Here is a 26689-nt window from a genome sequence, read left to right on the forward strand (position 1 = left end):
TGAGCACCACTGTCCCTTATTTAAGGATCACCATGACTTACCCAGCAGGGCAACTCTGTGGTGGTAAAATGCTTCCCATTTGGGAAGATAAGTTGTTCAGAACTAAAGTTGTCATTTAGGATACCAGTGAGATTCTCCAGAAAATTATTTGCTTTTTGTGGTGATCTGGATCAATCTAATCTGTTAGGAGAGAGGATCCTTAAATGCAGGGGACTTAGAGATAAATTTGATCTCTTCTTCAGCATTACACCTGTGCAGTTCATTCAGTAAATTGTTGAATTGTGGTAGCAATCTCTTTCTTTCCCTCCCCGCACCTTTCTGTTTCTGCTTACATGTCAGGCTCCACTGCAAAGGCTTAACTATAATAGGGCAAGGGGAGACAGTTGTCTGGGGGCCCACTGCCTTTGGTGGGGGGCAGAGGCAAGTCACATGACTAACTTCCCCAGCTGCACACCCACCCGGGCTTCCTTCAGTTGTATTCATCCTCCGAAATTGATGTGAGTGTTAAGACCTGGAGCTACCAGAACAGCATGTCTTTCTCTAGTACTATTAAATGACTTGCATTGTCCACAATTTACAAAACCTTTTACTATGCTTTTTGTTACCACTATTCAGCCTCATTTAAGATTTCTTGACTTCATGAGCTGAGCTTCAGTGAGGGCGGGGGCATTTTAAAATCTTGTCTCTGGGCCCACTCCAACCTTGCTATGCCCCTGCTCCATTGCTTCTGCCTTGTACAGTGTACACATTTAACTCCCTTTAGAGTTCACTGGAGCAGAAACCAAATATACACAGGTCTGCCTTTCTGGAAAGGAATTTACGTTCAGTTATAAACTTTAGCCAACAACATTCTTGGCTGTGCTTTTGCTCGTACCATTTGTCATTATGCCATCACTCAGCTGCTGCGCACATTTCCTGAATTAACACAGCCCTCACTGTAGCTTTTCAAATCTCTGTGTGTGTGTGTGTGTGTAGAAGTACACTTTTAAACCACCAGTGAATGAGGCAAAGAATGCAACCCTCCCTCTTTCAGTGCCACTTTCATGAGTAGCCTTTGAGAGACTATTAAAAGAGGTTTTGTCCTCCCCTGCCCCCCTTTTTTGTGGGGGGGGGCGTTTCCCAGCACAACTATCATAAACCTGCTCTGTTACAGCCACAAATATAAACTATTTATAGGAATCTATACTTTTCCAGAGATGGTCTTTAACTGCCTATATTAAACACATAACAGTGGGCAATGTGCAAGGGGCCATAGCTCACTGTAGACCACATGCTTTGCATGCAAAAAGTCCCAGAGTCAATCCCTGGCATCTCTATGTTGGCCTGGTAAAGATACCTATCTAAAACCCTGGAGAATTGCTGTCAGTAATGCTGTCTTATGCTAATGTAGATGGATCACTGGCCTGACTCACTAGAAGGCAGCTTTATATGTTCATATATGTTCAGTGTGGCTCTCTTGTTCCCCTTTCATTGTACTAAATACTTGGTTTGTAACATGCAAATAAAGCAAAGTTTGTAAATGGAAGATAACTCCAAAATATTTGTGTGGGGATTTTTTTTTTTATTTAAAGCAGAAGATAATCCCTTTTAAGGCAGGAACACAAAACAACACAGCATTGCAGGGATCCTGTATCCTTATGCCTTCATCCTCACACAGACAATGGCTATTGCATGTAGACTATTGTTTCTCTTTGGCAGTTGTTCTTTCTTAATAGAGGCAGGTGGAGGTGGGGACTTGCTGCCCCTTCCCCCCCCACCCCCAAATGTTTGAGCTCATGTATGAACTGAAAGGCTATATTATCTTTTCTCTGTGGATGATTTGGTCAGACATCTCCGCTGTTCTTGGCTGCAGATGGTAAAACAAGGAGGAAACAAACAGTGCTTGTGTTGTAATCTTGTTCTGCTGAACACTTACACGTAGCTTGGATTTCAGTGGGAATTCCTGGTACCCAGCATCTTTCTGGAATGCCTCCATGTAGAGAAGTGGATCCATGCTAATTTGCTCATGGCTTTTTTGCACACGTTTGGAGTCGTATCCTGGCCAACTATGGCAGGATTATCTTATGGCAATGATAGTGAAACATCTGCTAAGGGCAGGGAGACAAATACTGTGAACTCCATGATTTCATCAGTCATGCAATGCTATGGCACAAAACTCTACTTGGGTTAAGGTTTAATCCTTTCTTTCGCTCTTCTTCCATTGTTTAGTGTCCTCATCCACCGTTATCTTATTTGGTGGACTGCTATACATAGCACTTCCTGTGCCAGCAAAGAGCAGTTTCTTCGTACTCTGTCCTCTGATCTTCTGCATTCTTTTTGTAATGCTTTCTCATGCATGGGCTGCTGGCTGAACTTGAATCCTCCTGCCCTTATGTTCAGATTTCCCTTTGCAGCAGTGGGCGCAGCAACAGCTGCAAGCAATGACGATCATTGTAAGTACTGTGGCTGAAGGAAGAAGAGAGGAGGAGAATATTAGCTTTGAGAAAAGGTAGCGAGGAATTAGAACAAGCCTAATCCCACTATGCAGTGCATGGAGTGACAGAAGAGAGACTTAGTTATAACTTTTGGATTTCTTTCTTCTCCTCACAATGACTAAAAAACATGACAATATCTGTCACCTTAAGTGGCGCAGTGGGGAAATGCTTGACTAACAAGCAGAAGGTTGCTGGTTCAAATCCCCACTGGTACTGTATCGGGCAGCAGCGATATCTGAAGATGCTGAAAGGCATCATCTCATATTGTGCGGGAGGAGGCAATGGTAAATTCCTCCTGTATTTACCAAAGAAAACCACAGGGCTCTGTGGGTGCCAGGAGTCGAAATCAACTTGATGGCACACTTTACCTTTCCCTGTTAATAGGAAGAGCTGTAGAGCAGGGATGACTGAGCTTGTGGCTAAACCCCTGCTAACTGGGCAAAGAGGCACCTTTTAACATGATGATTCGCTTTATATAGCAGGGGGAGAGTAACTGGCCCTATCCACCCCCAGCACAGTACTTCCAGTGACTGTTGCTGGTGTCTATCTTGTGTTTCTCTTTAGAATGTGAGCCCTTTGGGGACAGGGTTCCATCTTATTTTTTTGTTATTTCTCTGTGCAAACCACCCTGAGCCATTTTTGGAAGGGCAGTATAGAAATTGAAATAATAATAATAATAACAACAACTGTAGTCAAGAAGAAAGAAAAACAAGTTAAAATGATCAACATGGCAATACCAGGGGATAGCGGAATAGAAGAAAAAGAAATAGAAAAAATCACCAAATACAAAGATCTACAAATTGAAATTGAAAGGCTGTGGCAGAAAAAAACCAAAATAATCCCAGTGGTAATTGGTGCCCTGGGTGCAGTTCCAAAAGACCTTGAGGATCACCTCAACACCATAGGGGTCACAGAAATCACCATCAGCCAATTACAAAAAGCAGTTTTACTGGGAACAGCCTATATTCTGCGACGATATCTATAACAATTGACAATAAAATTCAGCCATCCCAGGTCCTTGGGAAGGACTCAATGTCTGGATAAAACAAAGCAGTCAATAACACCTGTCTGACTGTGTAAACAAGAAATAATAATAATAATAATCCCCTCTCTTGTCTGTAATTGCCATGACTCCACTTTCACAAATACTAAACAAAACAGGCCTCGGATACCAAACATCTAAAACATGAAGTAAAATCAACCATCTGCTGTACATGGACAATCTGAAGTTGTATGGAAAGTCCCAGTCAGAAATCGAATCACTGCTAAACACTGTCCGTATATTCAGTAGCGATATAGCAATGGAGTTTGGACTAGACAAGTGTGCTGCATTAATAATGAACAGAGGGAAAATCAGAAGGAATAGAACTGCCCAATGGAAACAACATCAAGAACCTGGAAGTGAAAGAACATTACAAATACTTGGGCATTCTCCAGGCTGATAACATCACACACACTGAAGTTAAAAGAAAAATTGGAAGTGAATACATCAGGAAAGTTAGAAAAATCCTCAAGTCCAAACTCAATGGTGGGAACACCATACAAGCCATAAACACCTGGGCTATACCTATTATTAGATACAGTGCAGGAATAATAGACTGGATCCAGGCAGAGCTAGAGACTCTAGATCGTAAGACCAGGAAAATCATGACCATCAATCATGCTCTGCACCCCCGCAGTGATGTCGATAGGCTATACCTCCCTCACAGCTCAGGTGGAAGAGGAATGCTGCAAGTCCATCAAACAGTAGAGGAGGAGAAAAGAGGCCTTGAAGAATATATCAAGGACAGTGAAGAAGATGCACTTCAAATGGTCAATAATGCAAAACTATTCAACACCAATGAAACAAAGCAAGCCTACAAGAAAGAATAAGTCAAGAACCGAGCAGAAAAATGGAAAAATAAGCCACTGCGTGGTCAATATTTGCACAATATATCTGGAAAATCAGACATCACTAAGACTTGGCAATGGCTTAAGAATGGCAACTTGAAGAAAGAAACAGAGGGTTTAATAATGGCTGCACAAGAACAGGCACTAAGAACAAATGCAATAAGAACAAAAGTCAAAAAATCAACAACAAACAGCAAGTGCCACCTTTGTAAAGAAGCAGATAAAACAGTGGACCACCTAATCAGCTGTTGTAAAAAGATCGCACAGAGTGACTACAAACAAAGGCATGACAAGGTAGCAGGGATGATACACTGGAACATCTGTAAAAAATACAAGCTACCTGTAGCCAAAGATTGGTGGGAACATAAAATTGAAAAAGTTGTAGAAAATGAAGATGCAAAAATATTATGGGACTTCCGACATCTGCCACACAATACACCAGATATAACTGTAGTCGAGAAGAAAGAAAAACAAGTTAAAATAATTGATATAGCAATACCAGGGGATAGCAGAATACAAGAAAGAGAAATAGAAAAAAATCACCAAATACAAAGATCTACAAATTGAAATTGAAAGGCTGTGGCAGAAAAAGACCAAAATAATCCCAGTGGTAATTGGCACCCTAGGTGCAATTCCAAAAGACCTTGAAGAGCACCTCAGCACCATAGGGGCCACAGAAATCACCATCAGCCAATTACAAAAAGGAACTTTACTGGGAACAGCCTATATTCTGCTACGATACCTATAACAACAGCAACAACATTGATGATAAAATTCAGCCATCCCAGGTCCTTGGGAAGGACTCGATGTCTGGATAAAACAAACCAGTCAATAACACCTGCCTCACTGTGTAAACAAGAAATAATAATAATTGTTTTTAATTAAGACTGCCTGCAATCCTAAAGGTTTTTCCTGTTGAACTCTTAGGCCTTAGATTTTAATACATAACAGCCCCGCTGGATCAGGCCCAGTGCCTATCTAGTCCAGCATCCTGTTTCCCACAGTGGCCCCCAGATGCCTCTGTGAAGCCCAGAGGCAAGAGGTGAGGGCATGCCCTCTTTCCTGCTGTTCTTCCTTACAACTGGTATTTAGAGGCATGCCCAGGTCTACATTGTAGGCTTCTGGGTCCTACAAAACAAAAACTTCTCCTTGCCCTTTCTCTTCTTCCAGCTGTACTTATAAGTAGTGTCCTTCTTTGATGCTGATAATTTATTATCATGATCAGTCACACCCACTATTTCGCACCCACCCACCCCCTGTCAATGGGGGTGACTGTTCATGATAATAAATTTCAGTGTCCAAGTAGGACCTGGGTTGAAGGAGTGAAGGGAAGGAACAACAGACTGGTTTCAGCTCAGCAGGTAAAAAGCATAATCTAAGGGTTCCGTAAAACTGGAGACTCAGAAGCTATCCTAGGGGCTGAGGAGGGGAATTCTTGCAGTGGTTTGGGGAAGCACTGGAAATGCTATGTATCAGTAATGAAGAGAGAAAGCACCAAAGATGCTTGCAAACTGTGACAACCATATGAAAAGAGTTTTATATGGTTTTTAAACTTGGCAGTTTTGTTCAGCTCTGCTGTAGTGGTGGTGGTACTACTATTGACTACTTTTATAGAGACATAATTCATAACTAACAATTTGGGCAAAGTGTTGGCGAGCGTGGTGGCTTCTCAGCTGCAGGCCGCCCTGGATGAATCTGATTACATAGATCCTTTCCAATTTGGCTTCCAACCTGGATATGGGACAGACACTGCCTTGGTTGTCCTGGTGGATGACCTATGCCGGGAGATAAACTGAGGGAGTATGACTCTGTTGATTCTCCTGGGCCTCTCAGCCGCTTTCAGTACTATCGACCATGGAATCCCTCTGGGATGTTTCTCTGGGTTGGGACTAGAGAGCACAGTTATACAGTGGCTCCATTCCTACCTTGAGGGTCGTACTCAGAAGGTGGTGCTGGGGATGTCTTCTCTACCCCCTGGCCTTTGGCCTATGGGGTGCCACAGGGCTCTATTCTGTTCCCCATGCTGTTTAACATCTACATGAAACCTCTGGCAGAGGTCATCCGCAGGTGTGGGCTGCGGTGCCATCAGTATGTTGATGACACCCAGCTCTACCTATCTTTTAAGTCAGCAGACACCAGGGAGGCAGTGGATGCTCTGAACCATGGTTTGGAGGCTCTTCTGGACTGGATGGGGGCAAACAAGCTGAAACTTAATCCAGATAAGATGGAAGTGCTCTGGGTTGGTAAAACTGATTATCCAAGTAGTGAGGTAAATCTGATCATGGACGGGGTCACACTCCCTCTGAAAGACAAAGTCTGTCATTTGAGGGGTGCTTCTGGACCCAACACTGTCCTTGGAGCCACAGATAGTGGGGGTGCAGAAGTGCTTTTTACCAGCTATGGCTGGTGCACCAGCTGCAACCCTACTTGGAGAAGTCGGACCTGACCTCAGTCACTCATGCTTTGGTAAGATCCAGATTGGACTACTGCAATGTGCTCTATGTGGGGCTGCCCTTGAAGACAGTTCGGAAGCTTCAGTTGGTTCAGAATGCTGCCGCCAGGATGCTTGTGGATGCAAGTCACTTCATGAGTATCACATGCATCCTGTGGCAGCTTCATTGTTTACTGATCTGCTTCCGGGCTAGATTCAAGGTGCTGGTCCTGACCTTTAAAACTCTACACCGCTTTGCTTATATGAACCTGCCAGGGCCCTCCGCTCATCATCTCAGGCCCCACCACTAATAGAGATCTGGTTAGCGGGGACTAGAGACAGGGCCTTTTCGGTTGTGGCTTTGGAACACCCTTCCTGAAGAGCTTCGCCATTCTCTTTAGTTAAAAAAACAACTAAAACCACATCTTTTTAAACAGGCTTTTAAATATTTCACCTGTTGCTTATATCTGGTAGGTTCTTTAGTCTTTAGTTTTTATAATTCTTAGTTTTTAGTTCTTAATTTGAAATTTTAAAAGCTGATTCTTATTGTGGTTTCAGCTTGGATTTTTAACTTGTTTAAATTGTTTAATTTTATTAGTCTGATTTTATATTGTAACTATTTTATAAATGTTGAGAACCACCCCGAGCAGTAATGTACTGGAGGGGCGGGGTATAAATACTTTAAATAAAATAAATAATAAATGAACTTCAGTGTATAGAAGGTTGCTGCACTGAGAGCATGTACAACCACACAGTCAAAAGTTACAAAGTAAAGAAGACGGTTGATTCCAAATAAAGCCCTGCTGAAACAACCTGGCACATGCCACTGTCAGAAAAGTGTACTGTCGGTCTGACTCTTAGTGAGGTTGTTCTCGGACAGACAGGCAGTTGCCAGAGATGAGTTTTGTCAGATACTACTGTTAACAAACATCTCTGAGTATCTGCATAGTCCAGTTAATCACTAGAGTTGTATTGGATACTGTAACGTTGTAGAAAGAACAGGAACCACAGTGCTTCCTGCTTCTTTGTCTTACATGCAATCTCCAGACAGGGAGATATGTATTGCCCCAATCCAGAGGTAGCTTGTGTGTTTTTAACCTGGAGAAAAATATTTCTCACAAGATGAAGACATAAAAGAACAGGAAGTGCCTGTCGATGTGCTTCAGGTCCCCCTTACTTTGTACTAAGATCTAGAGTTCTTTTAGACTTGGATTTGGAAGACCTGCATTAAAGACACACCTCTACCAAGAATTTGCTGTGAGGCCTTGGGCATGCGCACTTCTTCTCAGTCTCATTTCTGTACCAGTAAAATATCTTCCTCAAAGGATTGTTTTAGGATTACTACAAATATTGTAAAGCCACTTGTGAAGCAAAAGTACTAACAATTAGTTAATTTTTTTTTAAATGCTGTTGATTTGCAACATAAAGAGTTGAAGTGCCAAGCAGTATGGATGGTAAAAGGGAAAAGGATGCTCTCTTCACTTAAATGTTCGTTCAACAGATTTAGTGAAATGCAGCCTGTTAGCCTGGCCCAGAGGGGAGCCCAGTTATAGGTAAAATAAGTAGTTTGTTCTTTTACTTATTGCATAAATTGCTCTACTCCAAGTGGTATAACTCCAGGTTGAACTACATGTACAGTTAATCACTTGATGGCTATATCATGTGTGAACAACCACACATAATACATCATATAGGACACTTAGGTGCACATCATGGAAGCCAAGGGCTGATTCACATGGCTGAATTCTTGCACATGAACATATATGTGAATAATATGTACCTACTTAATCACATGGTAGAACTTAACAGTGTAAACTTACACTAAATTCTGTGCAAGCATAAACTTCTGTCCTGTCTTGAATGTTAACATCTTTGAGAAACTGGATGAGATTGATATTATAGAAGAAGCTTACAAAAGAGTGTATTGCATAGAGCTGTTGCAAAACCAAAATAATTGCATTTAAGAGACTTGCAAGCATGTGGACAGCTTCATACTTACCGATGAACAAGATAATGACACAAAAGGCCACAATCTCCACAGGGTCAGCCTTGGGTAGTTTCTGGAGCTTGAGCAGCAACTTTTCTCCAATAGCATAGAATTCATCCTGGAGGTTCCTGTAAGACATCCTGCCTGGGTGAGACACAGCAGGGGTGGGCAAGGAGAGTACGTGAGATCAATACCAGGGAACACAGCTGCCTCTTCTGTGTTGCTAACTAAATCAAGATCACCAGCAGAACAAGCTGAGCAGGACTCTGCCCTTGGGTATTCAGAAGGTGTCTCATTAGACTAGCTTTACCTATCCAGACATTAGAACCAATTAAAAGCTGATTTCCCAGATTTGTTTTTTCTTCTTCACTCCTGTCACTTGAGAGGTGCAGCAAAAGTCTAGACTCTCCTCCTGAATTGTTATATTCCATCTTTTCAAACTACATATCATAAGGCAGGATATATTTTCCCTCTGAAATGACAACACATTGTGCAAGGCTTGGATTTAAAGTTGAGTCCTAACTAGCTGACAGGATTTTCTTTGGTCTTCCATCAGAGAAAGAACCTGTTAACCCTCATTAGCAAAAAATGCTTTTTTAAAAAATTGGAAGAAAGCAGCTGTATTTTAGTTGCTTGTCTCCAGGTTTGTGTTCCACTGAACAGTGTTGTGTTCCATATACTAAACAACATTCCATATTCTAAGTTTCATTCCACCGAGAAGCATTTCCTTTTGTTCTAAAGTTTCTTGGAATCCAGCTGCTTCATGCTGCGTTCTAAATGCTCCAGCTTCCAAGAATGGTATTTAGTGGTGCTATTGCAAATTCTGACCAACTGTATAGCAGAGTTTTACAATGCAGCTCAGACATGCACTGCATTTTGTAGGGATTATTCTTTAAGGGATTTCAAATACTGGAGCAAAATATTATGTACTGTTAAGGTCGGTTTCAGTGTTCTGTTGGATGTGGGTATTTTTGATTCCTTTGCATTCTATTTTGCATGAAAACTCACTAAGAAATGGGGGGGAAATCATTAAAAGAAGCATATAGGATCTTTGATGTACACATTAACGGTCTGCAAAAAGATGTACTTTTTCTGGTCTTGATTGCTGCAGTAAATTTAACCTCTCTGTTTTAATCTAGAAATAACTCCTGTGCTGTTCTTGGTTGCCACCACACAACAAGCTAAGAGTTTAATAGGAGGGGACTTATCAGATTGCGCACGCATCTTGTTAATCTTGGCAGATTTTGATTTGTTTATCACAATGCCTAAATGTATGGAATCTTGAATCTACTTGCTAACTTACTTCCCTAAAATCTGTTTAAAAGCAGGCTCTGTCCTGTGTTCAGGGCCACGTGAGCAAGTCACATCTCAAGACGCAAACAGGCCTAACCTGGAGGGCATGGTGGGGATGTGACCAGCCAACTGGCCCTTCTTATATGAGAAGTTCTATTAGACAAGTAACTCAAGGTATCTAACCTAAGAGTGAAGCTTGTTGCTTCATTTGTTTGCCACAACACAACAAACTATTATTTCACTGTAGGGCTGGGCAGGGTGCTATTGAACAAGCTAAGCCTTCAGGGTTTGGTGCAAAGCATAATATTTATGGGTGTGCCCACTGCATAGCTCACGAAAGGTTTAGGAGAGACTATTGGCTTACAAAAGGAAATGGGAGCATGACTGTCATGATTATAGGACTTGTTTTAGTTACTGCCGCTTGTATGATTGTAGGTGAAATCTTCCAGACCTAAGAAATGTGTGTTTATTTTTGGAGGTTTAGAATTTTGTCATTAAAAACCCTTGAATCCTTTTACTGAAAAACTTCAGTTCTTCTGTTACTGAAGGACAGTTGTCGAACTTTAGTTTTAGCATCAAAGGATGGTGATCCAGTTCCAATTAATGGCTCATCAGTCCACCTGGGAAAGAAAATCCTGTGACTTTAATCAGTGACAAGGCTTTAGCCACTGATGGTTGTGCGGCAGGAGAACTGTTAAAGAGCTTCTTGAACAGGCAGTGTGATGACACAAGGGGATAGCCTATGCTGTTCAGCTGCCTGTTTTTTCCTATGTTTCTGCCCAGTAAGGCACTAGATGTGCTTACTTTTGTCACTGATTAAAGTTTGGGTGGTAGCTAGAAAACACATTATTTTTAACAACATGGACTTGTTCTGTCATATGTGTTGAATAACAGGAAAATGGCTGCTACCGTGACGCATCATTTTGTTCACAGAGACTGAGGATGGCCTTATATACATAATTACATATATAATTCTGCTAAGAGTAATGAGTTCTGCATTATCGTCACAATTTGTGTCTTGGTGGTTTTAGGAAATTCCCTCAGTCCCACTGTGGCTCCATTTCCATACTTCCAACAGAGGCAATGGATATGCAAACCTCTTTGCATAACATGTCCTTGAACAATTCCCTCATGGAAATATCCTACTATTTGAGTATGGCTTCTCTCCATAAGAGAACCCTTCTTTGGCTTCTGTCTTACCCTTTTCAGACTGGTGTTGTCCAGACCATTCCTCTTTGAACATCCCGTTCCCTCTAGGGATAAAATGTTTCGAGTTCGAAATGGGCCGTTTCAAGTGTTCCAAGCTCGAAACAAAGTGCCCTTCAAATGAAAGGTCTGTTTTGAGCTCGAAACAAATTGACCCTATTTTGAGTCAAAACATTTTGAATGTGCTGAGCACCATTTTGGAAGGCTGTTTTTCCGGGAAGAGGTGGTCTACAGAATGGGGTCGGTGGCTAGATCAGGCCTCTGCTTCGGACTTAGTGCATTGGAGGGCTGGTCTACCTGCTTCACACAACGGGTAGCGTTCCAGCTCTCCCTGGAAAAACAGCCCTCCAAAATGGTGCTCGGAATGAAACATTTCAAGTTCGTTTCATCGAAACAGCCGGCTTGGCCCTGTTTTAACAAAAGGTTTGGAGCATTTTACGTTTCATTTCAAGCTTGAAATGAAACACAAAATCCGCTTGTGCACATCCCTTGTTCCCTCCCTAGCCAACCTCTATAGCGCTTAGTTTTGGGGATAGTTAATTGGAGTTTAGAGTAATCTCAGCATTTTGTTTATACAGTTGTTTGGTTTAGTAACATTCGCAACTATCTGCTGTTCCTGTATGCAACTCTTGTCAGCTGGTAACTAATGGCAGATGAATAAATAAAGGCATTCTCTGTTGCATGTTTGGTCGATTACTCCCATCTGGGTCCTGATAGCAGAATAGACGCTTTCCTATAAGAAAATGCTCTTTCCAAGGAGTTTTTTTGTTATCAGACTATGTTGATAACATAACCGCAGGCTACGTTGTGATTTTCAAAACTTGTAGGACAAATATTTTTCTCTGTGCAGTTTTCTTTCTTCCTTTACAGATCAATCTCATAACTATACTCTGCCTCCATTTCCACATTGACTCATGATGAAAGTGGTTTCAAGTACCACTCACTGAACTTTAAATTATACTTAAGCTATTCAGTGCCTTTCCATGGGCCAAGAAATAGTGAGTGAAGAGTGGAAGTTACTTTACTTCTGGTTTGTAATTTGCTCTAATGTATGTATACTCTAATAAGTGAACACATTAGGCTATTTAATTACTTAACAAGTAATTTATTAAAATTAGTTAGTTTTAATAACAGATTAAAGGTAAAGTGTGTCGTCGAGTCAGTGTCGACTCCTGACGACCACAGAGCCCTGTGGTTGTCTTTGTTAGAATACAGGAGGGTTTTACTCTTGCCATCTCCCGCGCAGTATGAGGTGATGCCTTCCTATATCGCTGCTGCCTGATATAAGTGTTTCCCATATTCTGGGAATCCCCAGTGGGGATTCAAACTGGCAACCTCTGGCTTGCTAGTCAAATCATTTCCCCACTGCACCATTAGGTGGCTAGGTTATTTAATTACTTAATAAGTTCTGGAAATGTAGTGTATCACATTTTTTAGGCTAGTAAATGAGGCCAAAACTCTTCTCCCATGAAACCAAATAGTTACCACCATGTATTTGTGTCTCTTGTCAGAGGCCAAATGCTTGAATAATGGGGGGGGGGGGGTGAGAATGGTTGGTGTGGCTACTTGAGTTGTCCTGTTTACAAAACTAGATTTGCTTGCAGGCAAGGAATCGTGGCCCACCAGAGCTACCTGCAACACATTAATGAGAATGCTGAAGGACTTTTCATAGGTGTAACTTTTTTACCAGGCTACCAGCTAATATGTAATCCCTCCTTCACACTGTTGAAACAGCCAGCATGACCCATTAGATGAAACCTTGGTCATGGCTCCAAGTGACCTGAATTCAAATCCCCATTTATTCACATATGTGAATAAGAAAAATCCCTGTTCGAGCTTTCAAGCCACAAAACGAGAAGCCCAGCAGAGGAGAGGAAGAGTCCATCGGCTTCCTATCCACTGCTGCCTGGAGTGAGGGACCAGATGGGTGCTGTGGACTCCTTCTGCTGTTACCTGCCTGCTCCCTCTGTATAACATCTGTAGAGAGTGTGTGCAGGACTGGGACCAGCTCCTGAGTGACTCAGCAGTTCCTGGAGTCACTTGCCCAGCTTAGGGTCTTTTAAGGAACACTGCCTGTGGTGGTGGGCCCACCACCACCGGGGTCACCACTGAAGGGGCAGCACCAAAGGGGGTCGCCCCTTTGGGGGATAACAAGGGAGTGGGCCAGGTGTTTGGCTCAGGATCCCTCGTGGCGTATAAAGCTGGGTAGGTATTTTAATTTGGCTTCTGTTTTAAAATCCTGGGTGAGTTGAGTTCTAATGTGTGGGGGTCTATCTGGAGATGGGGAGACAGAGGGTGTATCCACTGATTATGGGGCAGCTATTTCAGCTATTCCCACAGAACCTTGTCTTGCTCCTTTGTAATGCCAGGTCAGTCCAGAATAAACCTGAAATCATCCATGATTTGATTCTGGATGAAGGGGCCGATCTGGTATGTATTAGGAAACTTGGTTGCGGGAGGCTGGTGGCCCAGTCTGGCCCCATTTTCTTCCTCCAGGGTACTCTGTTGAGCAGGGGAGGGGATGTGGGTGGGGATGTGGAGTGGCTGTGGTCTATAAGAACAATATCTCCCTTGCCAGGATCCCTGTCAAAGTGTCTGACCATATTGAACGTGTATACTTGAGTTTGGGGATCAGGGATAGACTGGGATTTCTGTTGATGTACCGATCATCCTGCTGCTCAATGGAGTCCCTAACTGAGCTGACGTACTTGGTCTCATGTTTGGCGTTGGAGTCTCCCAGGTTTGTGGTGCTGGGAAACATTCATTTTGGGACCAATTTTCTGGGGCGGCTCAGGAGTCCATGACGACTATGGGCCTATCCCAAGTGGTCTTGGGAATGACACATATTGCTGGTCACACGCTTGATCTGGTCTTTTGCTCTGAACAGGGTGGTGTTCCGTGGGTGGGGACTCTTTCCCTGTTGTCATGGACAGACCACCATCTGGTTAAGGTTGGAGTCAAGACCACGTCCCACCTCAGCAGAGTCCGGGGACCCATTAGGATGGTCCACCTGAGAAAGTTATTGGATCCCATAGGATTCCGAGAAGTCTTAAAGGGATTTAGTGTTGGCTCTGCTGGTGATCCTGTCGATACTCTGGTGGAGAACTTGAATAATCAACTCACCAGGGCAGTGGACACGATCTCTCCTAAGCGTCCTCTCTGACCCACTTCGAAACTGGTATATGGAGAAGTGGCAAGGTAGACGACTAGAACGCAAGTGGAGAAAGATTCAACTTGAATCTGATAGATTACTACAAAGAGTGCATTTGAAGATCTATACTCAGGCAATACGTGCGGCAAAGAAGCGATTCTTTTCCTTACTCATCGTTTCTGCAAGTTCATGTCCAGCGGAGTTGTCCAGGGTTGTGAAGGGGCTAATGTGTGCCCCTTCCCCCTTGAATCGATACTTGGAACCAACAATTACTCACTGTGACATTTTTAATGAGTACAGGTGAAACTCGGAAAATTAGAATATCGTGCAAAAGTCCATTAATTTCAGTAATGCAAATTAAAAGGTGAAATTGATATATGAGACAGACGCATTACATGCAAAGCAAGATAAGTCAAGCCTTAATTTGTTATAATTGTGATGATCATGGCGTACAGCTCATGAAAACCCCAAATCCACAATCTCAGAAAATTAGAATATTACATGGAACCAAGAAGACAAGGATTGAAGAATAGAACAATATCGGACCTCTGAAAAGTATAAGCATGCATATGTATTCAGTACTTGGTTTGGGCCCCTTTTGCAGCAATTACTGCCTCAATGCGGCGTGGCATGGATGCTATCAGCCTGTGGCACTGATGAGGTATTATGGAAGACCAGGATGCTTCATTAGCGGGCTTCAGCAATTCTGCATTGTTTGGTCTCATGTCTCTCATCCTTCTCTTGGCAATGCCCCATAGATTCTCTATGGGGTCAGGTCAGGCGGGTTTGCTGGCCAATCAAATACAGTACACTGTATACTTTTCAGAGGTCCGATATTGTTCTATTCTTCAATCCTTGTCTTCTTGGTTCCATGTAATATTCTAATTTTCTGAGATTGTGGATTTGGGGTTTTCATGAGCTGTACGCCATGATCATCACAATTATAAGAAATTAAGGCTTGACTTATCTCGCTTTGCATGTAATGCGTCTGTCTCATATATCAGTTTCACCTTTTAACTTGCATTACTGAAATTAATGGACTTTTGCACAATATTCTAATTTTCCGAGTTTCACCTGTATTTCGTGGACCAAATCTCTCGTATTTGGGCCAAATTAGATTCAAACTCCACAATTGTTACAGAGTGTGATGCCGGGGTGTCCAGCAGCTCCTCTAATGTCATGACCCTGGAACAGTTTTAGTTTGTGACTCCTAAGGATGTGGACAAGCTGCTTGGAATGGTGCGGCCTACCACCTGTTCTCTTGATCCTTGTCTGACATAGCATATACTATCTTGCAGGGAGACGGTTGTAGAGGGCCTGGTAGAGATTATAAATGCTTCACTGAGGGAGGGCAGTATGTCTCCTTGTCTTAAGGAGACAATCATTAGACCACTTCTGAAGAAGCCTGCCTTGGATCCCTCAAAGTTAAGCAACTACAGGCCTGTTCCCAAACTTCCATGACTGGGCAAGGTGATTGAGAAGGTGGTAGCCTCCCAGCTCCAGGTGGTCTTGGAGGAAACTGATTATCTAGACCCATTTCAAACTGGCTTTGGAAGCGCTATGGGGTAAAGGCTGCCTTGGTCAGCCTGATGGATGATCTCTAATTGGGAATTGAGAGAGGGAGTGCGCGACTCTGTTGGTCCTTTTGGATCTCTCGGCGGCTTTCAATCCTTTCGACCATAGTATCCTTCTGGAGCGTCTGTAGGGGTTGGGGGTGAGAGGTACTGCTCTGCAGTGGTTCTACTCCTACCTCTCGGGCAGGTTCCAGATGGTGTCTCTTGGAGACTGTTGTGCTTCAAAATCTGAACTTTTGTATGGTGTTCCTCTGGATTCCGTATTGTCTCTGATGTTGTTTAACATCTACATGAAACCTCTGGAAGAAATCATCAGGAGATTTGGTGCAGGGTGTTATCAATATGCTGATGACACACAAATCTACTTCTCCATGTCAACTTCATCAGGAAAAGGCATAACTAGGGGTGTGGACGGACCGGTCCGGGGCCATGCAAGAAGCCTCTGGACCGGTCCGGAATTCGGCCACTCCAGTGGTCCGGCGGGGCGGGGGAGGAGTGTTGCTTTAAGGGCAGGGGGGTAGTACTTACTCGTCCCCGCCACTCTTCCTCCTCCGGCGCTGGACTTTGCTAAAACGTTTTTGGGGCGGCAAAGTTCCTCCCTGCCGCCCCTGCCCCCGTCGTTGTCTCCGAGTTTGCAAGCATTAGAAGCTGGTGCCACGCATGCGCACGTTGTGGCGTAAACCCGCCACTGGCGCGTGCACGCCGCATACTTCATTGTGATGTGTGTGGTGCACGCGCCGCGACAGGTGCATGCGTGGCGCCAGCTTCTACTACTTGCAAACTCAGAGACGACGATGGGGGCAGGGGCGGCAGGGAGGAACTCTGCCACCCCAAAAACGTTTTAGCAAAGTCCAGCGCCGGAGGGGGAAGAGCAGCGGGGGTGGTTAAGTACTACCCCTCCGCCCTTAAAGCCACACTCCCGCAGTGCCAGACCACACCTCCATGGTTCCGTTCACATCCCTAGGCATAACCTCCCTAAATGCCTGCCTGGAGGCAGTAATGGGCTGTATGAGGGATAACAAACTAAGGCTGAATTCAGATAAGACAGAGAAACTTATTGTGTGGGGTCCTGAACTCGGGAGACGATTTTGATCTGCCAGTTCTGGATGGGGTCATGCTCCCCTGGAAGGAACAGGTTCGCAATCTGAGGGTGCTTTTGAATCAGAACCTCTTCCTGGTGATACACCAGCTGCATCTGTTCCTTGAGGTGAATGACCTCAAAATAGTGGTACATATGTTTGCAATCTCTAGGCTGGATTACTGCAATGTGCTCTATGTGGGGGTGCCTTTGTACGTAGTCTGGAAACTGCAGTTGGTCCAGAATGCGGCGGCCAGGTTGGTCTGTGCATCATCTAGGAGAGACCATATCACTCCTGTGTTGAAAGAATTACACTGGCTGCCGATATGTTTCCAGGCAAAATACAAGGTGCTGGTTATCCTCTATAATAAAAGGCTTGGTGTCCGTCCATGGACGGACACCAAGCGTGTGTCCGTGCCTCCGATGGTTGTTCTGGGCATGCGCGAAGCGCATGCCCAGAACAGGGCAGGGAGACACAACCGCCGGCACCCGGCGGCCATTTTGGGCGGCCAAGCAGCCGCCCAGAAGAAGCCGGGAAGGGGCGGCAGAGAAAATTGGCCGAGGCGGCGGCAGAGCCACCGCCACGACCAGAAGAGACAGAGACTGGGCCGGCGGTGGGCCGGAGTGGAGGCCGGCGGTGGCGGACGGCCCTGGCCCGGCCGGGGAGACCGCCGGCGGCACGGAGGCCGAAAGCGAAGGGCCCGCACTGGCCACAGACTCCAAAGACGGCGGCGCCCGGCCCAGGGGCCCTTGCCGCGGCATGGAGGCAGGCGGGCATGGAGGCAGGCGGGGGTGGGAGGGAGAATGGTGGCGGCGGGCCCGGAGCCCAGAACCTCGGCCATGAGCTGCGGCAGAGAGGGAAACTGGACGGGGGGGGGGAAAGTGAGAAGGGGCAAGGGAGAGGAAAGAGGCAAGGGGGGGAAAGGGAAGGGAAGGCTAGCGCCCGTTATTATAACGGGCTAAAAATACTAGTTATTTATAAAGCCCTAAACAGCTTAGACCCTGGGTATTTAAGAGAACGTCGTCTTCACCTTGAGCCCCACTGCCTGTTGAGATCATCTAGAGAGGTTCGTCTGCAGTTGCTGCCAAATCATTTTGTGGCTACTCGGGAACGGGCCTTCTCCGTTGCTGCCCCTGGACTTTGGAATGCGTTCCCTGTTGAAATAAGAGCCTCCCCATCTCTGGCAACTTTTAAAAAGGCAATGAAGACACATTTATTCACCCAGGCTTTTAATTTGATGTATGATTTAAATTTTTAATGCTGGTTTTAAATGATTTGAATGTTAATGTTTTTAATGTTTAAATGCTTTTAATTGTTTAATTTAGTTTTGATTTTAACTGTTAATTTATTTTAATTGTTTTTATTTGTTGTAAACCATCCTGAGCCATTTTTGGAGGGGCAATATATAAATCAAATAAATAAATAAAAATAAATAATAAAATGGGATGGTCTAAGTCTTACGTCCTGCATCACAATGGTATGGTATGATTAATACCATACTATGGTTGTAAAGCATTGCTTAATTTCTAATTGAACATTTTGTGTCCTTTTTCATGGAAACTGTAGGTTGTTTTATCCATCTGTCAACCATAAAGGAACTTCCAGATTTAGTTGCAACACCAGTATTTATCATCTCTGCCCTTTGAAAAAGTAATTATAGTTGGTTAGCTGGCTTTTGAAATCCATGTACATGACAGGGGCCCTTAGGAGGACAGCTCTCTTCTCCTTAAAACTGAGTTGATGATTATCCTTTGCTAGAATTGATCATAGCAAGACACTAAAACTGCTTTGGCACCCACTGTGTCCCTTTTGAAGGTTTGGTTTTGGATTTGTGGCTTGGCTCTGCTTGTGTGTGACCTGTAAAAGAGAACCCTATTGAGAAGAACTGGCATTAATAGCTGTCAGATAAGAAACATTCTCAAGAAAAAATAGTTGGATAATTTTATGTGATTTATTTGCCTCTGAGATTTTTTTCTTCCTGCACAGCATCAGCATTTATTCTGCATAGAGACTGAATACAATAGAAAGGACTCAAATGATATTGGTTTTACTGAGGCTTAATTAGAAACCACATAAAATGGGTTGGATCCAGAAGGAAGCTTATGCAAAGGAAAACCCCTGCCACCACCTCCCCATAGCTGCCTCCTGTACTTCCCGTAGGGATCTTCCAGAAAGGAATGGAATGCTTTGGGGGGGAGCGGCTGCAGGGGGTGGGCTACAGAAAATTGGGAGGGGGCGCCTTCAGTGAGCAGACTCGAAAGAAAAGGGCCTGTTCCATTTTCCTCTGCCAAGCAGCAGAATTGATGGCCTTTGATGGAGCCCAGGAGGAGGCTGTATCTGGATGAATTTCTTGTTTTTAGCCTACTTTCTTTAAGGAAAGTTAGCTTATGAGATCACCCAGGTGTGTGGGTGTCCCCCTAACAACTTTGCAACGACTAGATAGAGTTGAACAAAATTTGGTACTGTTTTAGGGACACACAGGGACACCTCCACAGCATAGTTTGTAATGATGACATCCACCTCAATTCAAGATGGAGGATGCACGAACATTTGAGGTGCAAGTGGGAACCGATTTGGATCAAATTTAGTACAGTTGTAGGGACACATAGGGACATCTCAGTGCTGAAGTTCATTGTTATGTCATCCACCCCAATTCAAGATGGTGGACATGTGAATGTTTGAGGCGGAAATTAGTAATTATCAGTGTAGATTATAGTGAAAGGAAAGTAGGCAGATTAGTTCTTACCAGAACTTCTTGTTTGTTTTCACAGTTTTACCACCTCACGATGTGTTGTAATAGCAAGTAACCCTGGGGAAAATTACAGGGAAATGTTGCTTCTGGGTGACATTTTTGTTTAAACTCTCCCTTAGCTCTAAATCTTAAGACTACCAATAACTGGGAATAGATAACCGGACATGTAACCCTTTACTGATACATCGTTCAGGCAGCACAATATGATTATTTCTGAGCATAAAATGGGTTGGCTACTTGGATCATTGGTAGCAATCACAGAGCTGAGTTAGGAGTTTGCTTTGAACAAAACTTCCCTTTTGTGGGGTAGTTTGTGAGTAGAACTAAACTGCAGAACTGTTTGGGAAAATGAAGACTGTGGAATTCAAAACAAGCACGTGCACATTCCAGAATGCCTAACCTGAACTAATAATCCTACAAGTGAATATACCCATGTTCTTCTCTCTACAACAAAGAGTGAAATGTCTGGGTATGTATCTCTCTGCCAATGTAATTAGTCAGAAGATGGAAGTCACAAATGTAGATGTGTTTTCATCAAACCCCTGCTAACTTGGCAAAGAGGCACCTTTTAATATGGTGGTTCTCTTTATTTAGCGGGGAGAGTAACTGGCCCTATCCACCCCCAGCACAGTACCTCCAGTGACTGTTGCTGGAGTATATCTGATGTTGCTTTTTAGATTGTGAGCCCTTTGGGGACAGGGATCCATCTTATTTATTTATTTATTATTTCTCTGTGTAAACCGCCCTGAGCCATTTTTGGAAGGGCGGTATAGAAATCGAATAAATAAATAAATAAAATGTTTGCTGTGACATTTCTACTGTATCTTCGAAGCATTTCTGACTTTATCTCATCTTTCTCAAGTACCTTTCTCTTACTCAGTGAGTACAACAGCTACACACACTCAAGGGGTGGCTTGTGGAGTTCTCAGGAGAAGGGACAGAGTAAAAACATATTTGTGAAAAGCAGGGAGAAGCCATTGTTTTGTTGCAGTTTCAACAGAATACCACACAGTCTGTTTCCTGGTGTGAATGGTAATTATACTAGTTTGCTGTACTGTGTAGCCTCTGATGAATGCTTTTTGCTATATGGTAACTGAGAGGCCTCTTTGCTGGATGACAGCTGGTAACACAAGCCAGGGTTCAGTCTTCTTATTCACAGACATGTGTTTCAAATTGCATGTTTCCCTTTTGCTGCTGCATAAGGCTCCTGCCAAACTCTTTTTAGTGTGTTTTTGCCAGAAAATGTTGGATGGTTTTTCTTCCTTACTCTTCAGTCCTTGATTCTTGCACTTTTATTTAATGTTTTCTTCATCTTCAACTAAAAGAAACAGAAAGGAGCAACAGATTCCTTCAAAAAGAGAGCAGAAGCTGTTGTGCTAAGGCTAGAAGAGGAACCTTGGTGTGCCAGCTTCAGTCAGAAGAGAGGGCAGTCTGCTTAATTATTGTGCCCTTCCACATGAATATTCTAATTTCTTTGCATAACAGGTTTGTCAGAGCATACATCATACCATTTGTAAGCAGGATCCAAGAGAACCTGAAAGTACTTGCTACGCTGCATTTTTTCTTTAGTGCATCATGTGAAGTGTGGTGTGTTTAAAAAGAAACTTCTTGGAGAACTTGGCATGGGGATCCTTTTTGGTTTTTGCCTGCCTACAGCCCCAAACAGTATGCTTCTTTGAAAACAGTGTGCTTCTTTGAGCCCAAAAATGACTGCAGAGCCACCAAGGCAGTAGTTAGGTTTAATTTGTTTTGTGTGCAAAGGGAAAAATAAGAGACTTACTGAGTTTCACCTCTGGCAACAAATGGTGAATAAAATATCTGGGTAGGAGAAAGCTTTGATAAGAAGTAGGAATGCTAGCTTTGACTCTTTCAAATGTGTTGGTACAAATTGCCTGCTTCATAACAAGGGAACTGCGTCCTAAGACGACTATATAGGTAATTTAGTTCAGCTTCCCAGTGCTGATTATGGCAGAGTTAGGCTATGTTTCTAGGTTATCATATGCTACATCCAGCTGGAAAGGTGAAGATAAACCATGCTAGAAGTGTTTAGGGGTCAAAGAATAAATTTAAAGATACCCGGAGCATTTAAGAAAGTAAGCTACACCATATGATTTAGAGGAGTATGTGGGGCAATATTGACACACAATATGCAGTAGCCAGTATTGGCATGTCATTGATCATATACTTTTATATATAACTTCTGAGGGCCGTAAAGTTCAAGAAGCTGACAGATATGGAGACTTTCTACAGGAACTGAGTGTGTGCCAGGTGGCTGACCACAAAGAACAGATGTAGTAAGTTATGATGCACACAAAATGCAAAAAGGAGCAGATATCTTGGCAACATGAAAACCACAAGATATGATGAGATTAAGGAATAAATAAATTGACTGGCAGAAGAGGGAGAACCAATTGAAAATATAGCATATGGTTCCTATGGGAGGGCGACTGCATATTGTATAGCTTGATGAAAAAGCAAAATGGCCTTTGCCCTACCTAGTGTTGGGTGGTGGTGCATGCTGTCTGTCTAATAGATGTCTGATCAATGTTTGCAATTGCTGTTTGTATTTGGTAACATGTATTAAAAGTTATTTTGAGTTTTTGAATAATTACTTGGTCAGAGCGCAGCCAGTGTCTCAAGACCCAGTGTGGTTCAGTGGCTGCGTCCAGGTGAGAGAGAACTAACTAGCATGCCTGTGGCACATGCACAATTGAAATTTTTGATTGGACATACTCTTAATTCAGATTTAAACTTCCTTCAAGTATCTATTTAAATTAAAACCTGGATCAAGAATATGATAAAACTATAAGGCTTTGATTTGCTACCTATTTTATCTGTAAGAAGCTGCTCAGAAAGATCATATAAAGTTTTGGAGAGTTATAGATATGCCAAGAATACCCAAGTCTTGTTTTTCTGTTCAGTTAAAAGCAAGAAGCATGAGTGTTGGTCCAATACAGGCAAACCTTGTTACTCACAGGGCTTCTGTTCCTCACCTACTACAGTGAGTAACAAAACCATGAGTTATAGGGCATTATGCTTATGGGAAAATTGGGGTTATGTTCCAGAATGGACCAAAAGGTACGGAGAAACAAGCAAAAATAATTGAAACGGTTTACTATACCGTGCTCCCATGTGCTCAGGAATGCCCCCCAAACCGTGAAAAATCATGGGGGAAATGAGCCACAAAATGGCTCCTCCTGGGCTTCTCCTGACAAAATAGCAGCCAGAAGTGACCTCTGGGGTAACTTCCGACCCTTTAAGAACTGCAGGTATGTGGGCTTTAACCCTTTAGTATCTGTGGATAATAAAACTTGGTGTCAATTAGACACCCGCTGGGTTCTACAGTACTGACGTCCTGAGGTGGGTGAGAGGAAATAAGCTGAACCTGAATCAAAAAAATGTAGAGGTAGTAATAGCAGGAGTTCTGTGTCATCTGGAGGACTACCTGTTCTAGATAGTTTTCTTTTTCCTGAAATAACTCAATCGTGTGAGCTGAAGGACACCATTCTCCTCTTGTATGAACCTGCCCAGCTATTAAGATCATCCTCAGAGACCCTTCTCCAGGTCCTCCTGCTTCAGAAGTGAGACTATTGGAGATGGGGACTCTTCCATTGTGGCTTTCCATTTCCAAAGTATTTATCCCTCCTTGCCTGATACAGACTCTGTCTTTTTGGTGGCAGGTGAAAATCTATATTTATTTGTAAAAGCCTTTTACATTTTTCACATTCTTTTAGTCTGTTATTCTGTGAGACCTCTTGCTGTTTTGCTGGTTTTTAGTGTGTGTCTGTGTGTGTGTGTGTGTGTGTGTGTGTGTCAAAGTCCTGTAAGCTCCTCTGGAAGTCTTCAGGTGGAAGAGCAAGCTGTTGGGTGACTGTAATAAATCATTAATATTAGCCTGGGACTGCTTCTGGACCCAGTCTTTACCTGGATGCCCAGGTATTTGCTATGACTAGAGGGGCTTTCTTGCACCTGCGTCTGATAAATCAAATGTGCCCCTTACTGTACAGTGAGGACCTAGCAACTGACATCCAGACTTTTCTAAACTAGCAGTCAGTCAGTTTAGAGTGTAAAGGCAGTTTGTGTGGGGCTGCTATTAAAAGTGTCTGGAAACAGCAGTTGACACCAAATGTCTATAAGGTCAATAAAGTATCTGGGCCCTGTCAAAAGTTTTTGTTGTTGCTGACTAAATCTGGTCCTGGCCATCTCTTTTCTTACAAACTCCCATGCTGTTGAGATTTCCAGATGATGCTGTGTCTGGAAAGAGAGGTGAGCCCAGCAGCAGCAGTATTAGTGTGTCCAGACATAGAGCAGAACATTCTTGGTTGTGGCAGGGCAGTTGAACTCTGACCTTAAGCCAAGCATTGCTGACAATGAGTAAGAGAACCAGAGGCTGCTGTGTTCCAGCTGACATTCTGGAGGCAAGTGACTGGCTGTTTTAATTACTGTTGAAAATGCATATGGTTAGCATTCTTTTATGGAATTGGTTTGTTCTTTTTATGGCTTTGAAAGTTGTTCCTTGTCTTGGGAGACAAAAGTAGAGTTCAAATTTTATAAAATGTGTCTTCAGCTACTGCTGGGGATTACTTTTTCAGGGCAATGATTTCTGAATAGGAGCTCAGGATACACAAATAAATTGTGGTGATTGTTGGGTGAAATGGTAGATGCTGGAAACAAGGTAGCATACAGCATTGGTTGGGCAGAGATGTGAAATGGAAATATTTCCCATACTTTATTTTACTGTGGAAAATTTTCAGTTTCCAGAATTTCTACTTGGCTACTTGAAAAACTTTGAGATAAAGCAAGAGGAAATTAATATGATGGAATTTTTAAAAATAGTATAAATCAATAACATGCCAAATCTGATCACTATCTATTTAGGACATCAGGAAAATTTGTATTGTAATCATTTTTTAGCAAAGGCCATCTTCCTTTACCTATAGCGCCCTGCCCTGCCTTTGCATCAAGTAATGTGCAATGGCAAGCCAGAGGCATTGTGTTATAGGTAAAAGAAGATGGTGGCTGCCGATGCAGCTGTCCTGCCTCCACTAATGGAGCCTGCAAAGGCATTTGGTGAGGGCCCCCAATGAACCTGGGACTGGCGGGTAGGTATATACAGTCATAGAGAAAAGGATGGGGAGGTTCTTAAACAAGTAGAGAGCTGTAATTGTGTTGCACTACTATTCTGAATGGAAATAATACAAAACCCAAACAAATGAATGCAAGATACAGTCAGTGTGGGTGTGATCCTACTATAGGCTGCTGGTAATGTATAACAAGTGAATAGCACCTAAATTACTTTATACAGTATATACAAATGTGTTTACTGCAACCACTTTCTGGAACTTGTTACATCCATTGTGTATACAATTACTTTACTTAATGAATTTGCCATCCCCAGGATTTGGCAAGACCCAATTTGTAACACAAAAGTGTATATTGTGGTGGGTGAGTGTGTAATAAGCTGGTTCCTGTAAAAGCTTTTCATTCCCTGAGCTATGTGTGGCATGCTGCATGCATGTTTGTGCACACACAGATAGTTAAATGCTCTGGCTAGTGTTCCCGATGATTAGAGTACGCGGCATTGGAACTCCCTGTGAAGCAAGAATCTGCACCAGAATGACTGCCTGTAGCACTGGTATTAATAGGTTTAAACACACACAGACTTACTAACAGTCTCCATTAAAATTTGGGCAATGTTTCTGCAGCTGTTCACATTCTATCTCTGGCGAATCAAGTGCAAGTATATGAATGCTGAATGTTTCCTAACTGGCAAAAGTCCTGAATCTTGAGACAAACCCTTATTTGTGTGAAACAGCAGTAGGGCTCTGTAGCCCAAGGGAAGAGCTTTACTGTTGGGGAAAATGTACTATGAAACTTAACAATTGTCACATAATTTGGCAATTTTCATGGAATGCCTTTGGAATCCAGCTGGTAGCCAGTGGATGGCAAGGCCTGCAGTCAGGCAGTTGCTGATTCCTGGGAAGGTGTATCTAACCGCAAACCAGCCCTTGAATTTATTTATTTTTTAAATCTCATAAACTCCAAGCCACCTCCATTGTGAGAATAGTACATAACTTCTGTGTGCTGTCTAACTTATTAAGGTTGCACATTACTGTTTCACTAACGGAATTTTAATTTTCCTGCTGCGATTTTGAAGGATTTGCTCAGTTCATGGGGGCCACAATATGAGTGAACATTCACTCGTATCCAGCAAGTTGCTACAACTCTTTGCTGCCTCTACTAAAAGCTTTCATCTCTCCTACCCCATATGTTCTCCCACACACACTTTCCTTTGGCATCCTGTGTTGCAACACTTGATACAAAATCTTAACAAAGGCTTAGCTGAGCAGTCAAATCGTCCCTTATTGAGATGTTGTCATAAGATGAGAAAAGGCAAAAGCCAGCCTTACCCAGTGGTGGTGTTGCAGGACTGGCAGTCTCTTCATCCTGTGTGTCTTCTTTCTGTTGGCTTCATTTCATGTCAATTCTCCCCCCATGTTTGATCCTCTGCTATCTCTTTCCTTGCTCAGTTCCTCTTGTCTCTGCTGCTGACAGCCAGCTGCTGTCTCTGCCTGAGCGGACTCTGACTCTCTCTCTCTCTCTCTCTCTCTCTCTCTCTCTCTCTCTCTCTCTCTCTTTTGTTGGTCGTCCTGGAGATTTGAAGTTTCATATTACATGAGCTGGGAGGGGATGGAGCCTCGCCACTGGTACAAATTTGTGAAACCAACACTTGGTGCAACTTCCTTGTGTGACTCCGGATTGTATACAAAGTTTCTTCTCTCTTTTTATTAGAACTTTTATCATGCAGCCAGGGTGGGTGTTGAGTCAGTTTCCTTCTGCCTGCCTGCCTGC

The 26689-nt window shown here is 43.2% G+C and overlaps 2 protein-coding genes across 8 annotated transcripts in view; one reads left to right on the plus strand and one right to left on the minus strand.

The window, feature by feature from the left end:
- RECQL5 (RecQ like helicase 5) overlaps positions 1-26689 on the plus strand; it is a 111271-nt gene that overhangs the window by 42290 nt on the left and 42292 nt on the right. The window lies entirely within an intron of this gene.
- Positions 1541-26465, minus strand: SMIM5 (small integral membrane protein 5). 2 transcript variants are annotated; one of them, XM_053301473.1, is made up of 6 exons: positions 26248-26465; positions 19832-19894; positions 16183-16305; positions 14405-14487; positions 8795-8926; positions 1541-2445 (listed from the first exon to the last, which is right to left on the minus strand). In XM_053301473.1, the coding sequence occupies exons 3-6, from the start codon at positions 16290-16292 to the stop codon at positions 2330-2332; spliced, it is 441 nt and encodes a 146-aa protein (XP_053157448.1). In that variant the 5' UTR covers positions 16293-16305; positions 19832-19894; positions 26248-26465; the 3' UTR covers positions 1541-2329. The 2 variants fall into 2 exon arrangements, with proteins under 2 accessions (XP_053157448.1, XP_053157449.1); XM_053301474.1 differs by lacking the exon at positions 19832-19894 and having other exon boundaries at positions 26248-26464.

Source organism: Hemicordylus capensis, chromosome 2 (genome assembly GCF_027244095.1).
Source record: "Hemicordylus capensis ecotype Gifberg chromosome 2, rHemCap1.1.pri, whole genome shotgun sequence".
In the NCBI taxonomy this organism is placed as follows: domain Eukaryota; kingdom Metazoa; phylum Chordata; class Lepidosauria; order Squamata; family Cordylidae; genus Hemicordylus; species Hemicordylus capensis.

Excerpts from the sequence above, each read along its gene's own strand:
- SMIM5 (XM_053301473.1), bottom strand. The coding sequence starts at position 16,292 with ATGTTAAACAACATCAGAGACAATACGGAATCCAGAGGAACACCATAC. Across the intron at positions 8,927-14,404 it reads AGATCGTGTCCACTGCCCTG|GCAGGATGTCTTACAGGAAC; the intron begins GTGAGTTGATTA and ends TGTCTCACCCAG. Across the intron at positions 2,446-8,794 it reads TGTCATTATCTTGTTCATCG|CCACAGTACTTACAATGATC; the intron begins GTAAGTATGAAG and ends TTCTTCCTTCAG.